The sequence below is a fragment of the Mauremys reevesii genome, linkage group 9 (genome assembly GCF_016161935.1).
Source record: "Mauremys reevesii isolate NIE-2019 linkage group 9, ASM1616193v1, whole genome shotgun sequence".
Taxonomy (NCBI): domain Eukaryota; kingdom Metazoa; phylum Chordata; order Testudines; family Geoemydidae; genus Mauremys; species Mauremys reevesii.
Window position 1 is genome coordinate 42,465,237 of NC_052631.1, and position 17,627 is coordinate 42,482,863.

At 42.7% G+C, this 17,627-nt stretch overlaps 1 protein-coding gene and 1 long non-coding RNA gene across 2 annotated transcripts in view; one reads left to right on the plus strand and one right to left on the minus strand.

Moving 5' to 3' along the window:
* LOC120371774 (vertebrate ancient opsin-like) overlaps positions 1-17,627 on the plus strand; it is a 156,064-nt gene that overhangs the window by 91,912 nt on the left and 46,525 nt on the right. Inside the window, exon 3 of the mRNA XM_039488000.1 lies at positions 14,765-14,998. Within this exon, the coding sequence (XP_039343934.1) occupies positions 14,765-14,998 (234 nt within the window). The remainder of the gene's footprint in view (positions 1-14,764; positions 14,999-17,627) is intronic.
* Positions 11,668-17,627, minus strand: part of LOC120371779 — a 49,291-nt gene continuing 43,331 nt past the window's right edge. The window contains exon 4 of the long non-coding RNA XR_005584572.1: positions 11,668-12,243. This is a non-coding gene — a long non-coding RNA (uncharacterized LOC120371779). The remainder of the gene's footprint in view (positions 12,244-17,627) is intronic.

Sequence of the window (17,627 nt, forward strand, 5' to 3'; positions counted from 1 at the left end):
TTCTCCTCTGGCTCCCAACACTATCATCATTGTCATGTCGGATAAGCACTCCCGCCTCTGGGCTCAGGCTCCTGGCCGTCGCCTCTGGGCTCAGGCTCCCAACACTATCATCACCACCTCTGAGCTCAGGTGCGCCTGAGCTCAGGGCGTCACCATTTGTTGCATCATGAACAAAGCTCAACAATCAGTGTGATTGGCAGCAAAGTCATTTATTTCTCTCCAGCATGCTCTTATATACAATTAAGGCCAAGCAATCAAGCAATTGCTAATTGGTTAATAAGGTACACACAGGCACAACTGTAACTTCATTGGGTAATTGCCATTCTGTCTAACCTTCTAATTTATTATCCTGTTACTGCCTACCAGCAGATAAGAACTAGCCTCATCCTAGAAACTTGCATATCAGTTTCTCACACTCTCATGCATAACAATCCCACACCACATTGCCTACATATCTAGCTCAATTTCTCCTTGACAGGAAAAAAGCACATATGGGACAATAGACATTTCTTAGTAGTGTTTAAAAGGCAGCACAGCCATCAGAATCAACACAGGTCAAGTCCTCTGGCTGAATCAACATCATCTTCACTGAATGGCCATAGGTAAAGCCATGATCCTGCAAGCTCTCTGTGCAGAACTCCTACTGGACTCAATGGGATTTCCACCCATGCATGACCAGACCCTAATTAGCAACAACATGCCACTGGGCCTGATCTAAAGCTGAGTAAAGTCAAAGGGAATCTTTCCATTTACCTCACTGGGTTTTGGATTAGACCCATTGTCGGTCTTTCACCCCATATCTAATCAGTCCTGAGCTAGGTCTTGTATTATGTAGCTAAAACAGACAATGGTTTGATGTTGTGTAGGCTAAACAGTGAGTAAATATTGATTAGTCTGGCATATTTAAGCTGAGTTTCTATAACATGTACTGGTAAATTATTTATTTTCTTGGCTCTACTTGCAAAATTTCTTTAATCAAATTGTTCCTTGTTTCAAAGTTTGAAGAAGCCTTTTTAACTCACTCACCAGGGCTGTCTAACACTTATGTCATAGATAACAGGAATCCTTTTAGACACATGAACCATTCTCACACAACAGAGGAGTGACATGGACTGTGGATGGGTGAAGATGAGCATCACTAGTTCACTGTCATTAGAAAATGCAAGATTGCTCAGTAACAGAATGAGCGCAGCTTCCTCTGTGGGACCCATCTTTAGAACTCAAGTGAACTCATGAAATATAGGAAACATCTTTAAACCATCTAGGCCACATGTGCTGCCTCCTGCTGCTCTCCCTTCCCACCTCATTCTCTCATCCCTGCTTGTCTGTAATGTCTTGTTTACCTCTTGTCATCTCCTAGTATAATATTGTAATTAACTGACAAAGATTCTAACCCATGATATGGCTGATCCATGTGTGTGTGGGCGGATAGATATTCTGTGACTGCATCCAGTCTCATGGCTAGTTTTCATAGATAATTTAGCTATTTCCTTTGAAGTCTAATTTAAAAAAATATGGTTAAAATGAAAGATGAGGCAATATCCTTGCTTTCATCTAAAAAAATAGGGGCATTATACTGTCCTGCTTTTCCCACAGAACTCCCATTATTGTCAGGAGGACTCAGCGGCTCACAGGAGAGTTTAACCCTGTGAGCACGGTGGCTTGATCCAGCAAGTGCTTAAACACATGGGTAACTTTAAGCAAGTGAACATTCCATTGACTTCAACAGGATAAGCCCTCTGCTTAAATTGAAGCACGTACTTGAGTGTTTTACTGGTCTGGGTCAGAATGGTCAGCAGCTTGCAGAATCAAACCCCAAATGTACTTTGATATGCAAACAATGATATGCAGACTGCACTGTAAGTGCTCAGAAATCAGACATCACGTAACCAAGTCGTAGAGTAAACTTCTAACACATTATGTGAGCAGAAGGAAGTCTAAATTGCCTTGAGATGTGACTTCAGTCCATTATTGAAGTATCTTCTCATTAGTGAGCAGTGGTTCCCATGACAATCTCTCTCTCTAAGAATCATACGTGGCATGGGTTCAGAATTAAAAATAAAGTCGCAAAGGAATCTAGTCAAGACCCCAGCAGGATACAACTGATGGTTTTCATTCTGAGTGTTTGCAGAGATTCCTGAACAATCCTTGAACTTTTTGTGTTTCATCTAAAAACTAACTTCACTGAGACACATCCGAACATCACTGTAAGTTTACATCACTGTCCAATAGATAGGGCCCTACCAAATTCACAGACATGAAAAACATGTCACGGACTGTGAAATCTGGTTTCCCCCCAAGAAATCTGGTCTTTTGTTTGCTTTTGCCCTACACTATACAGATTTAATGCTGGAGACCAGCATTTCTTAAATTGGGGGACCTGACCTGAAAGAGAGGTGCAGGGGGGTCACAAGGTTATTTTAGGGGGGTCAGAGTATTGCCACCCTTATGTCTGCACTGCCTTCAGAGCTAGGTGTCCGAAGAGCAGCAGCTGTTGGCCGGGTGCCCAGCTCTGAAGGCGGCGCCCCACCAGCAGCAGTGCAGAAGTAAGAATGGCAATACCATACCATTCCACTCTTATTTCTGTGCTGCCTTCAGAGCTGGGCAGCCGGAGAGTGGCAGCTGCTGACTGAGGGCCCAGCTCTGCAGACAGCAGTACAGAAGTAAGGGTGGTAATATCATATCATGACATCCTTACTTCTGCGCTGCTACTGGTGATGGCTCTACCTTCAGAGCTGGGATCCCGGTGAGCAGCTGCCACTCTCAGGCTGCCCAGCTCTGAAGTCATCACCTCTGCCAGCAGAAGTAAGGGTAGCAGTACCACAACCCTCCCCACCAATAATCTTACGATCGCCCCACATCTCCTTTTTTGGGGGTCAGGACCCCTACAACTACAACACTGTGAAATTTCAGTTTTAAATAGCGGAAATCATGAAATTTAACTATTTTTAAAATCCTATGACTTTGAAATTGACCAAAATGGACTGTGAATTTGGTAGGGCCCTACCAATAGAGTAGGTACAATTATAACCTTTATCCACACTGCAGACAAGAATCGAGTTTTAGGCAGCTGATCCAACAGGCTCCCAGCAAAGTGGGATCTGCCATATTGGATTGGACTAATAGTTCATCAGCCTGGTACCTTGCCTGTGACCACAGCCCATGTCTAAAAAAATATATGCTCACTTGGGCAATATATATAGGGGGAAATTGCACTTAGGCCAAAAAAGTAAAACAAAGAAATGATGCACCGTAGAATGCAACAGGTGGGCAAGGATATTCAGGAGAAACAGCTCCCCAACTTCCAAAACAAAAAATGCTAAAATCTAATATCCACTGGGGCTTATTTACATGCAAAACCTCTGTCTGCTGACAAAAAGTCCTTTTTTTTATTTGCCTTTAGCCCTGAAGAGACAACATAACTACAGGAGACTGAGCTGGGCTCTGTACCAGTTATGCATTGTGAACAGAACCTTTAGCTAAGTTCCAGCTCCAGAATCTGTATTGATGGTAACGCATAAGCCAGAAAGAATCTAGCTTGACTTTCAAAACCTATGTTGACTTTGTAGGGTTGGCAATTAGAAACAAGCAACTTTATTTGTAAACAGGGTGTGGAAGTCACAGAGAAACAGTTCACATAGAACCCCACAATGTCCTGTTTACAGTATAGAACTACTCTTCATTTATGTTGATTGACACAAATAAAATACCCTTGTAGAGCTCAGGAATGTTATGATCAATTTTAGTTCACACCAAATACGCCAGAGCCTCAACTGATGTCAATCAGCTTAATACCATTGACTTGATCCTCAACGGTAGTTAGGCACCTAATTCCTATTGAAACCAGTGGGAGTTAGGAAACTAAATCCTTTTGAGGATCTGGGCCCAGGAGCTTTTCTGGCCAGCTGAGGATCTGGTTCCAATATTTCAGGATTGCCAAGCCTGATCAGTTGTGCAAAAGATTTCTATTTCTGACTTGAATGGAACATACCCCACAACTTTTCAGGTTTCCTTAAACAAAACAGAAAACCTAGTAGCTAAGAAATAAGAAAACATCAAAGGGAATTAGAAAAATTAGAGGATGATAACTCTTTCTGGCCTTGTGGAGTAAATAGTAAGCATCTCCCTGCAATGATTAACCTATCGGATAGAATTAAAATCCATGCTTACGTGCTCTAATAGTCATTCTCTATCAGAATAATTTCTAAAACTGAAAATTGTCCAGAGGAAACAGAATTGAGAGAACAGATATTAAAAAGAAAAACAATTCATGTTGACTTGAAAAGAGGATTGTGTTTTATAGTATTAGATTTGCTTTTGGTAGGAGTTTTGAGCTTACACTATATGGACCATCAGAAACACAGCACTCATTTTATGTCAGTGTTTATTCCACTGTGCAAAAGCAGCTATTTTTCCTTTTAGCTGTGTGTCACAGTGCATCAGTGTAGTGTGGGGAGAGATGTGGAGGTAGACTGCCACGTAACCTAAATGTTACCTGGTAACAAACCCATACAAAATCTTCAGATGCTCATAAGTTTCTCAACCAATTTCTCATGTTTAGTCTCAACACAGAATGAATTTGGTTTGGACAGTAACCAAGAATACATTTGTCATTTCTTGAGCTGGTGGAATGAGGGGGGAAAAAAAGACATGTTTCCTTTATTTAAATGTATTTGGAAATTTTTCCTATGGTTGGTTCACCTGAAAAAAGCTTTGGTTTTTAAATTTCAGATGTGAACTGTTCAGAATGGGGCTGGAGTTTTTGCCTCATCTGAAGAAATTTGGGTTTGAAATAAAGTTTGAAAAAAAGGTGTAGGAGCTTTTCAAGGGCCCAGCACCCACAATCAGAGGCAGATTTCAGGAGAGCCGCTCACATTTAGGGCCTGAAATATAGGCCAGATTTTCAAGAGTGCTTAGCATGCAGCATTTGTTTACTAGTACAAAAAACACCCTAAATCATGTTTCTGGGCATTCCTGTGTTTGTTTCTTGGAATCTATATGAAGGTGACATGACGACCGCATGACTGTACGAGGGATCATCATACAGACTGATATTTTCAAAGGTGACTGATGAAGTTAGGTACCCAACTCTCATTGACTTTCAAGGTAATATGAGTGCTAACTCTCTTAGGAGCCTTTGAAAATTCCAGCCACAGTGAATAACCTTAAATAAAGTGTTATTGTTTTGTTTTTCCCAAAAAATATTTCCTGGCCCAGTTTATCTCTGTTCCTCTTCCTTATGCAGACTGATCATTTGTAAAGGTTGCCAGACTGGCAGAGACGTTTTACAGAGCAGGAACTCAAGAGAACTTTGATGAGATGTGTAAACATCAAACAAGATACATGAGACATAATTTTGAAAGGAATTCCCCCCATAGATAAACAAATGGGAATATTCTTAAAAATATTTAAAATACTGCTATATGGAAACATACATTACTGATACAGTTGGGTGTGCTTCAGGAATATTTGCCTACTGCGAATGGAAATATATTGATTCACATTTTTTTTTTTTGCATCACAGTTTTGATCTACTGCAATCATTTTTTAATCCTGGATGATCATCAAAAAAAAGAAAAACATTCTTAAATTCCATTTAGAAGTCAAGATTTTATAAAATACTTTATTTTAGAGACGCTTACACCTTTAAATACAGGTCTGCATCACCTTTCTGAAGCAGGGTTTTATAAAGTAACCTCAAGGTGACATCCAGCATGCAAAGATGGACTAAAACGTAAATGCCAATATAACCCACACAGCACTTGCACATTGGTGAGTTTCAAACTCTCATCATTGCAATTAACAGTGAGGCACTATAGGAGTCTATATACTATGATGCGTGTTGAATATATATTTATTAGAGACCTGGAAAAGTGACATGAGGCGTGAGATGGCAAAATCTGTATACAATACACTAATTTAGGAGAAGAGCATGAGCAACTTCAGAGGGTCTTAAGCATGCTAGGTGAATGAACACTATGATAACAAATTGAATGCAACATTGGCAATCCTGTAATCAGCCCAGGTACTGAACTCAGTGAAATCCATGTCACAGTTTATAGCATCTTAGGTATTGCTTCTTCTTCCAACTTCTTTTTTTCTTTCTTTTTTTTTTTTTTTTGCTTTTCCATCTCCATTGAGCCTACGAAGGGTAAATATGACACACTTGAAGGATAAATATAGTTCTTAAACCAGAAATAACTCTGTGACAGGTGCCTTTCATCCTGATTGAATAGCAGGGCTATTGCCACATGCTGGCTCCTAATACACTTTAATTTTCATGTGTAGATATGACAGCTCTTTAAATCAGATTATAGTTGCTGATGATCAGAGCTGATGTATGTTTAATGTGAAATGCCCTTGTGTTAGGTCAAGCAGGAGCTCAACTAATAATTTGTCATTTAAGAAAGCTTTGATTGCTTATTGCAGAGAAGCAGGGCTTCCACCAGGGGCGGCTCTATGTATTTTGCCGCCCCAAGCATGGGAGGTCCGCTGGTAACGCAGATTCGGCGGCATGGCTGCAGGAGGTCTGCCGGTACCACTCCTTTTTGTGTACCTGCCGCCAAATTGCCGCCGAAACCGTGGGACCAGCAGGCCTCCTGCAGGCATGCTGCCAAAGGCAGCCTGATTGCTGCCCTCACGGCGACCGGCAGGCTGCCCACCGTGGCTTGCCACCCCAGGCACATGCTTGGAGCACTGGTGCCTGGAGCCACCACTGGCTTCCACATGAAGGCCTTGATTCTGCTCCAATTGAAGTCAGTGGCAAAATGCCCACTGACTTTAAAGGTGCAGTATCAGGATCAATTCCTCATCATTGAGAAAAGTTATTCCTTTGCCTCTTCTTTCCTTTCAGCTCAGGTGGTGGTTTTGAGAACCACTGCTCCTGCAATATGTGCAATAATCACACTCTACCTGTCCCATCAAACTGAAATGGAGCAAAGTTCAGAGTTTCTGTCCTTCAGACAATTCAGACATGTCACCATTTATTTGTGTCCTGAAGTGGGACTAAAAGTTGAAATGCCAACATTTTCTGTGGAAAGGAAATTCTGATTTTTTTTTTATTTGGAAACATCAAAATGTTTCATTTCAAAAAACAAAACATTCTGACATTCCCAAAATAGGAATGTTTCAATTCACTGTTTGAACTGTATTTCCCGATTGCCTTGTGAGAGCTATAGTTCCAGTCCTCATTCACTTCTTTGGCCCAGGCTCCCTGACCCGACTATATCTTCCATAATAAATACAGTCATGTGACTATGCATGATCCACCATTTGGACAAAATGCATTATGGGAGAAGTAATCCTCCAGAGAGCCTGGTCCACAAGAGAGAGTGGGAGCTGGAACTACAACTCCCATAAGCCAATATGACAAAAATAAATGAAGGATTAAAGATTTTTTTTAACCGATTCCAAATTAAACATTTTAGGTCAAATGAAATATTCCGATTTGGGTCAAACCAACCCCAAATGAAATATTTCAGTTAGATTTTCCTGACAAAAAATTGAAAGTGTTTGGCAAATCAAAATTTTTCACAGGAAATTTTGAGTTTGCAGAAACTGCATTTTCTGTCAGAAAATCATTCAGATAGGAAATTCCTGACCAGCTCGACATGAAACATTAAAGGCCTGATTTTTCTGCCCTTAAGGCTCTGACCTGCAAGGTACCAAGCAGAGTAAATCCGAATGCTCCCTTGTGTGTGGGGTGATCTTCCTGCTCCCCTCACTCTGGGTTGTGGTTACAAGACACAAACAAGCCTTGTGAGAGGCTGGCTTAGGGGTCCGCATACCAACAAGACATACCATAACATACTGGTACTTCATACTGGTCTTGAAGGGGCACTGTTTCAAGTTATGCCTTTTGTTCTGAGACAAGAAGCTCTGGGATTACTTACATGTAGACAAACTAAGCCAAAATAGGCAACAATGTCACTGTTTGCAGGGAGCTAAACGTAGTAGGTAGTTGGGAGAGCTGGTTGAAATTTGTCATCATGAAATAGCTTTTTTTCAAAAATGGAAATCTTTACCAAAAAAGCATATTTTTCTCAGTTAAACCCCAAAATGAATCCGTATTTGTTTTTCCCCCTTTTCCTCTCATCTTTTCTCTCCGTTTTTCATGGGCAAAACAGAAGAAGGGAATGGTAGCGTGGGAGGAGGAATGACCAAAAACAAGTTTTTATCCAAATTTCAAAACCTGCAGATTGAAAGATATTTAGAAATTTATCAATATTTTAGTGACTCCTCCTTCCCATTCTTCCCCTGACTCTAGTAACTAGGGGCAAATATTCTTCTTTTACAATACAATAAAATGTGTGCACTAACACAGTTTGTTCACATAGTCCTAGAAGACATAAAGCATAATATAGGCAAGATGGGGTTCCTGGTTGTTTTCTGTTCCTTTTCTCCCCCCAGTTTCAAGAATTTACACCTGGTTTTAAAGCATGCATGAGCATTATGCTCTTTTCTTGAGCACACAATAAAAAACTGTATTTATAATTCTGCCTTACTTCTCTTTGGCTTTTAAATTTACCTTTCCATCATGTCGTCTTCTTTTTTTTCTCCTTCCTCCTACCAGGAGTGAGACCCAATGGTCTTTTACGGTATTATTATCAGCATTTTCCTGTTGCATATATTAGCTGTGAACAAAGGGCTTGACTGACGGAGTTGTATATTAGCACTCATAATTATGGGAATCAACCTTTAAGGGACAACCTGCCTAGTTGTTCTCTTTAGCAGAAACACAAAGCAGTAGGGAGATAAAGTACCTTGACAAAAGATATGGAGTTTACAAATCTGGGCTGTCAACATGTCATGACTTGTGGCATTTGCATGACCACAGATGACAATTTCCCTGAAGCCAAACAAGATAGGCAGCCATTTTGAAAGGAGCTGGAATTATCTACAGTCTTAGTGTACTGCCTCATTTACCAAGGCAGCTTGGAGACCCAGCTCTCTATCTCACTGTTGGTCCTGCTCCGAGCATTCAGAGAGTTTCAAAAGTGCTCAGCGCTGATCTAACTTTGCCACCATTGCAGTAAGTGGGAGCAGACTTAGGCCTTTTAGCACATTTGAAATGCAGAACCAGGAAACCTCTTACAATTTTAAAGTGAAAGTTTGTAATTTTAAGCAGTTTTCAATATACCTCAGGTTCCTGGCACCTTTGCTTCTCCCCCTCACTACTGGGGCTGGTTTGGCTCCTGAGCCCCAAGGGCTGCTCTAATCCATGTCTGGCTGCCTCTGGCCCCAATAACAGATTGTTCTGGGACACGAAGATTATTGTTCTGGGCCCAGACAGGAGCTAGAGTAGGAGCCACTCAGCTGGTTCTCCACCACCCAGGGATTCCTTGTACACAGGGCAGGATTCTGGCCATGTCATGCTTTACAGAAATACCACATTGGGCTAAATCATAAGTTTGTAAGCCCGCCCAAAGCAAAGGGCTTTCCTTGGAGCAGCCCAGGAGGAAGACTGTAGTTGAAGGAGTCAGAACCTCACTCCCACAGCTCCAGAGAAAGAATCAACTTCACCACATCTAGCATCACAGCATATACTCCCCAGTGCACCAGCATGACTAAGCCACTGGCAATATTGAAAGGACTGAGTCGAGACTCCTCCCACTGCCCTCCCTGCCTCTTCTCAGCCACCTGTCCAAAGTGGGGGAGGGGAGAACAGAGTGGCTTTGCAGAGCCTGCCCCCTCCCAGGGCAGGAAAAGCCTGGTGTGCCGTACTAGTGCAAAGAAATAGCAGGGCACCTTCCACCCTCTTCTGCTCCTTTTCATCAGTGCACAGTATGGGCCATGAGTACCCCCTTATCCAGAAATATGATTAAACAATGGAAGGTATGTGGACCACAATCAAATTATGCTTCTCAAACCTTTTGCATGATCTTACTACTTGCAATTTTAATTGTGCAACCATCACATGGCATTAACAGAGCTGTTTACGTGTCATTTCCTCCGTGTTTTGAAAGTTAGGTGTGATGGGGAGGGGAGAGAGAACTTTCCTGTGCTTAATAGCTTTTAAGTGGTCCCATTTAAGCATTAAAGTTCACAGCTCCTTGGCAGGAATGGAGAAGTGGAGGGATGATCTCTCATCTGTGCTACTCTTAAAGGTTGCCTCCAGAGACAGTTTCCTGCAAGGCTGGGTTAACAGGTCAGCAGCATATCACAATATGAAGACAGTGTGGTAACTTCCTCATTAATGAAAGCTTCCAGTTTGCAGAATGCCACAAAAAAATGCCGTTTTGCCCTTGAATTCACAAGACTGTAACATGGTGTTTGTATCTGGAATTTACTCCTGTCCCTGCTGTTAAGACAGTTTGCTGAGGGAACATTTCAGTGAGACAGATCTCCATGCAAAGGATGCCAGTAGTAACCCTTGGACCTGCCAAGTCCCTGGGCTTTTCTCAGTTGAGAAGCACAAGGCCTCTAATGCCTTCTGAAAAGAGATCCACCTGTGGGGCTGTGTGTGCATGTAAGGATCTTCAGAAGCAGCTCCCTTTGTGCTTGAGGCCCTAATCCTGCAATGAGATACTCACATTCACCTGGGTGGAATTCCACTGAAGACAAAGGGGCTCTATGGGGTCCATTTAAGTGGATCTCATTGAAGGAAGGGGCCTAGCTAAACTAAGAGGGGGCTCCTGCTCCAGTGACACTGAATGCAAAATGACTTAACTACAAGGGGACTAGGATCTGGCCCCAAAGCTTCACGGTTTTAGGAAAAAATTATTACGCTGGTGAACATGTTGATGTGCAGGACCCTACATTACTCTGAGGGGTCTCTTCTTTCCTCCCCAACTTCCAGATCTGAATTTTACCTTTCACTCTCACAAAACATTGTGGTTGCTTCTCTCAGCCTTCCAGGGATCAAGCTGACCTGCTTCACACTTGATTTTAGCTCATGAAGCAGTTCAGATTAGTCTTGGCAAGCAGAATGGGGTTCAGTCAATATACTTGGTAAACCTATTCAAGCATTTCCTTGTCTTCTGTCCTGAGGTAGCAAAGTTCTCAATGATTTTGTAGGATCAAAATACCTGATATACACTAGCATTTTTTTTATTTGATCATTTTTGCACAGGAAAAGGTAAGGAGTAAGTCAGGATAAAATGAATGTGTTTTCAGTCTTGAATACAGTAAACAAAGTTGTAAGGCTTGGCTTGTTCCTTCATATTAATGTAAGCCCTTGAGAATGGCTGTATGTCTATCAGCCTTTGCTTCTGTCAAGCTTAGCAGGTCCCTTACCATGTTCTAATGCACCAAGTAAGCCTGGCACTAAAGTACTATACATTGTGAATATTGGCATCTACAAATTACAGCCTGCCTTGTAACCAGTGTGAGACACTGTAACTTGAATTAGAGTACTAAATAGCCTTCAAGCCACTGCAATGACTGATCCTTGCCTTTATAGTGGAAATTACATTTTAGATTGATGTATGTGATTAGCAATCTAATTGTCAGTACAAAAACCTACTGCACTCTGAGGTAAATTCAGATGGAATGTGTGTCCTGAAACTACATTACATTTTTAAGAAAAAATGACTAGAACCATCCATTTCTTGCATCTCTTATAATGTTTGTTAGCATAGACTAATCATAGTTGCACAGTACAATTATAGTATTTAAGTATGCCTTAGAGTGATTCCTTTTTAGAAACAACGTCACTAGGCAACCAATTCGGTTTCAAAAAAGAAATGCACAAAATCCCAAATTGGGATCAGACCTTTAGCTGGTGTAAATTGGTCTCATTCCACAGATTTCATGGCACAGCTGAGGATCTGGCCAAGTGCCTTAATTTGACTTAATTACAGTAGAACCCCTATTGTAGCAAACTGATTGAGGTCTGAGGAGTTCCATTTTAGGAACTTTTCTAATTTAAGACCCTCTTAAAATTTCCATAGGTATGATGCACAAGCTGCTGTGTGGCACACTGCATCACTTTCTTCTTCTCTTTCACACCACTACAAGGCAATTTCTAATACACTGGAGGCATCAACATGTAAAGGGATGTCAACTTATTCTTCATTGACATCCCTTTCATTATATGATTTCACACACCCCCATACCTCTTCCTGTTATGAAAAATGGTCCATATAACTAGTTGTTCATAAAGCTGATGTTCCAAAATAAATCAATCAATAAAAATGAAGGGTCTACTGTAGTTACAGGGTACATTTTATGGTGAGATGCAGCACTCATCGTTGTGGCTCCCATTATCAGTGGAAGTTGCATGGCTAAATTTCTGTGCCTCATCTGTGCCAATAAGTAACAAAATAAAATGTTTCTCTTGAGGTGGTGAAGGTTTATTGTGGACATAGAGGAAGAAACTGATGGATTGTATAAAAGTTTGAGAGGTCCATGGGATGGGCTTGATTTTAGTCTATGGCTATGAGCTAGGGCAGTTTCAGGCATGTTTGTACTCGACACGGCTAAGCAGCACCTCTGCTGCTACTACCTGCACTACCACGACTAGGCTACTATTTATACTAGAGCTAGCTGAATGAGAGCTAGAGCAAGTATGTGTATGAGAGCTGGGAAACACCTCCCCCCCCCCACCCATCTCCTAGTGTAGATGTAGCCTATGTCTCATTAATCTTACCTAATCTGATCAAGGCAGCAGCTCTGTGAAGGTTGAGCTTAGTCTCTCATAGGGATGAGAGACTAATAAGGGATGGAATTTGTCACCAGTGGCAGGGCTCAGAGGGGCAGGGCTGTCTGATGTGGAGGTGAGAGGTCTCAAGGATTAAAGGAAAATATAGAAGAGGAATTTGTAATGATTTTTTTTGGTGTACAACAGGACAGTTATCAATAGGGGGCTAAGCAGTACAGGGAACTGGTGGCTTTTTGAATGGGTGTTGGGAGTCTATGGGAAGGGTTATTAGACGTACAAGAAGCTGAGAGGTTTGTCATCTGGTCCCAAATGGCAGAAGAGAATTTCCATCACGCTAAGGTGAGACACCCTTGGAGTTCCTATTTATCAGTTTTAAATTCATCATCTTTCAATTTCGACAGTCTTTTTGTTCTTGTCTCCTGAGAAAGAGTGAGTACTTTGCCAGAGCTATAGGCTTAAAATATAAAGCTAAGTAAATAAATAAAAATACTTTGGGAGAATTTTAATCTCCATTTTACTGTAAGCAGGAAAACTATGGCTTAGTCACTTTAGATTTCTCATGAAAAAGTATGTAAGCACCAGTGTTGTGGTTAACTGCGTCATTCAAATCTCATCAGGACTCATCCAGAACTCATTGCAGTCTATAGTTTTTATATCCTCTTTTAAATCAGTTGAGAACAGCATATCCAGTAAGAAATGAGACATAGTTCATTCAAGTTTGAGCATTGTTCCAGCAACGTCATACAACGTCCCCTGACCCGGAAGCAATGATGGGGCAGTAGTAGGGATCCCTTTTCGATCAGGACTACACTAATGGTGCAAGATTGATTCTATGCTAGTGGAATTGCAAAGCTTTAGAACTGACCACTTGTGATGCTTTACAAATCCAATGGCCCTCTACGCTCCACAGATAGGAGTGGCCTCAAGCCCCTAAAAATGTAAGCCAGTGTAGTTCTGTTGAACTAGTGAAGTCAATGGAGCTTTGCAGACTTACACGAACTGATGACTCAGCCCATTGGAGTGCTAGCCAGGGTACCCCAGCCAAATTCCAATTAGGAAATTGCATTGCGCCTCTCTAAAATTACCCCTGTACATCCATCCACTCCAGATTAAAATATTTTCCAGGTTTTAGCAGCTTAGCATTGCTCTGTGCTGCCAACATTTGCCCAGTTCTGCCATGAGAAGGCTGCATTTCAGTAGTTAGTTGTGTTCCCCTTCTCCATGCACTTACAGACAAGCAGTTGGCATCTTTCCCTATTCCCCTGAAACATGTTACTAACAAACACCACCACACATTCAAGGAGCAGGGGATGCTGGAGCCAGACCTAACCACCAAACTGACTGACCATGGCCCCAGGAGACCAGACCTGTTAGACACTCACACAGCCTAGCACCCAAGGGTACACTGGGCTAGATTTCTGTCCAACAACTGCTATTCAGGTGCAATAACCCTAGGGTAGGCCTCCACTTCTCTCTGCTAGTATGCCCAGGCCCCTTAGCAGGGCCGCCCAGAGTGGGGGACAAGTGGGGTAGTTTGCCCCAGGCCCCGCAGGGGCCCCCACAAGAGTTTTTCAGGGCCCCTGGAGCAGGATCCTTCACTCACTCCGGGGGCCCGAGAAAACTCTCGCGGGGCCCGGGCCTCTGGAGCTTTTTCCGCTCTGGGTAGTCGTCAGCAATTCCCCAGGCCCTCTGAATCCTCTGGGCGGCCATGTCCCTTAGCACAACATTTTACACACAAATGTAGCGTGCAGATGGCTTTTGGTTTCCTCTGGATGAAAGGGGCCATCATTAATTCTAATGAGCCCAAGTCAGATAGGGGGAAGGAAGGAGAGCTGACTAGAGTTTGGAGGAGTACCACTGCTAACCAGAGGACCAGGGGAAGGGAAGCCCTGCTCAAGTAGAGCAGAGGGATTCCCCAGCACAGAGGACTGAGGGAAACCCTACCCAAGGGGAAAGAGGGTAAGAAGCCAGTGAAGCTGAAGGAGCTGGGACCTGGGGTAAGTGGTGGACCTGGGTCCCTTTCCTGCTCCCCACCTCTCCTCTACCAGGGCACTGCCACAACTGCTAATGCTAGTAAATCGGACATATTTTCTGCCATTTTCAGCATTAATAATTATACACACTGTTAATATTTCTTTCACAATCCTGTTTTCTTTATTTTAGGTGAGTGGTGTTACTAAAGGAATGGGCCGGACAAGAGAGCAACGTGTACTTATCATGGTGATTGTGATGGTAATTTGTTTTCTTCTTTGCTGGCTGCCATATGGGATCATGGCCCTGATAGCTACTTTTGGAAAACCTGGCCTAATTACGCCATCCGCCAGCATCATTCCGTCAGTCCTTGCAAAAAGTAGTACAGTCTACAATCCAGTCATCTACATATTTTTGAACAAACAAGTAAGTAAACTTATATCCCTAAGGTTTGTTCTGATGCAATATGTGTCATGACATTGTAGAAACAAATCTTTCTTTTTAACAGGGACATTTTTAGAATAACCATGTAATGAAAACGACTACGGAGCAGATTCTCAGTGGGTGTAGCTCTACTGAAGTCCGCATAGCGACTTTATTTTACACCCGCTGAGGATCTGGTTCAACAATGCAAAATATGCCAAATGTAAAAGAAAGTAATGGAGCTCTAACCCTCCAAAAGCAAATGGTGAAACTCACCAAGGGAATAAGGAGGATGCCAAGGACATAGATTAAAAATGTGTGTGACAGAAGGTAGTGAGCATGGAGACCAGCTCCCTAAATAGAGAAGTTGGCAAGTCTGGAGCATTAAAAATAAAACAAACCCTGAACAATCAACTAAAGTTTCTTTTCTCTTAGTCAATTATAGTTTGCCATCCCAATAAAGAGTTAAGAGTTAGACACTGAACAGAAGAAATCATTGTGTCAGCAACGTTGGCACCAGGTTCCTCAGAAACATATTTCAGTCTGAAGTTTTTCTCAGGTATAGGAGATCTCAGTGAACCTACGCTTTTCCATTCTACCTACTCTCCACCACATTATGACCAGCACACAGTTACTGTCTTCTCCCACAGCCTTTTCCTTCCTGTTTCACTTTTCTTGTCATCCTCTCAAATCCTTCAGTCATACTTCTGTCATCTTCTCCTCATCAAAAGCAATTGTAAACAGGAAATCATCATCCAATAGGGGTGTTTGTAAGGGGGCGCTGCAGAAATCTGCTCTTGGCCCAATGCTATTCGATTTCTTTCACAACTGTGGAAGTTAATATAAAATCATTGCTGGTAATGTTTACAGAGGACACAAACTGATGGAATGGTAAATAATGGTGGAGACAGGAGGTCAAGACTCAATGATCATAATGGTTGCTTCTGCCTTAAAAATCTATGCATATTCCTATCCTCCCTCTACCTCGCCACATCCACTACTCCCATCCACAGTCCATACTGCCTTTCCCCTCCTTCTTCTCTGTCTTGAAGTCATGCTCCCTCTCCCACACACTTACCTCTGTCCACTCCCTCCTCATAATCCATTTACTAGTCTCTCACCCAAACCTAGTTGTTTCCAACGCATTTTTCTTTCAACGCAGCTCTCATTATGTATTTATTTGTCTTTTGGCTGCTTCACAATCTCCAAAACTCCTGGCCTTGAAAGCCAATGAGAACCTCAGTTGTGCAACTTCATCACAAAATATTCTCAAACGCTTTGAGGAGAAATACACACAACATAGCCAAGTTGGTGTGCAGTTACTGGTGAGAATATGCTTCAGGTTGGCAGGTTGTCTGTGGGCGAGGACTGGCCTGCCACCCAAGGCCTGTGAAAGTGTGGGATCATTGTCCAGGATGGGTTGTAGATCCCTGATGATGCGTTGGAGGGGCTTTAGCTGGGGACTGTATGTGATGGCCAGTGGAGTCCTGTTGGTTTCTTTCTTGGGTTTGTCTTGCAGTAGGAGGCTTCTGGGTACACATCTGGCTCTGTTGATCTGTTTCCTTATTTCCTCGTGCGGGTACTGTAGTTTTGAGAATGCTTGGTGGAGATTTTCTAGGTGTTGGTCTCTGTCTGCGGGGATAGAGCAGATACGGTTGTACCTCAGTGCTTGGCTGTAGACAATGGATCTTGTGGTGTGTCCGGGATGGAAGCTGGAGGCATGAAGGTAGGCATAGCGGACGGTAGGTTTTCGGTATAGGGTGGTGTTAATGTGACCATCACTTATTAGCACCGTGGTGTCTAGGAAGTGGACCTCCCGTGTAGATAGGTCCAGGCTGAGGTTGATGGAGGGGTGGAAGCTGTTGAAATCGTGGTGGAATTTTTCCAGAGTCTCCTTCCCATGGGTCCAGATGATGAAGATGTCATCAATGTAGCATAGGTAGAGAAGGGGTGTGAGTGGACGGGAGCTGAGGAAGCGTTGTTCCAGGTCGGCCATAAAAATATTGGCATATTGTGGGGCCATGCGGGTGCCCATAGCGGTGCCACTGATCTGGAGATATATATTGTCATCAAATTTGAAATAGTTGTGTGTGAGGATAAAGGCACAGAGCTCAGCAACCAGTTGTGCTGTGGCATCATCAGGGATACTGTTCCTGACAGCTTGTATTCCATCAGTGTGTGGGATGTTTGTGTAGAGAGCCTCTACATCCATGGTGGCTAGGATGGTGTTTTCTGGAAGGTCACCAATGCAGTGTAGTTTCCTCAGGAAATCAGTGGTGTCACGGAGATAGCTGGGAGTGCTGGTGGCATAGGGTCTGAGCAGAGAGTCCACATATCCAGACAGTCCTTCAGTGAGAGTTCCAATGCCCGAGATGATGGGGCGTCCAGGATTTCTGGGTTTGTGGATCTTGGGTAGTAGATAGAATAACCCTGGTCGGGGCTTTAAGGGTATGTTGATTTGTTCTGGTGTTAGTGTAGGGAGTGTCCTGAGTAGATGATGTAGTTTCTTAGTGTATTCCTCAGTGGGATCTGAGGGAAGTAGCCTGTAAAATTTGGTATTGGAGAGTTGTCTGGCGGCCTCCTTTTGGTAGTCAGACCTGTTCATGATGACAACAGCACCTCCTTTATCAGC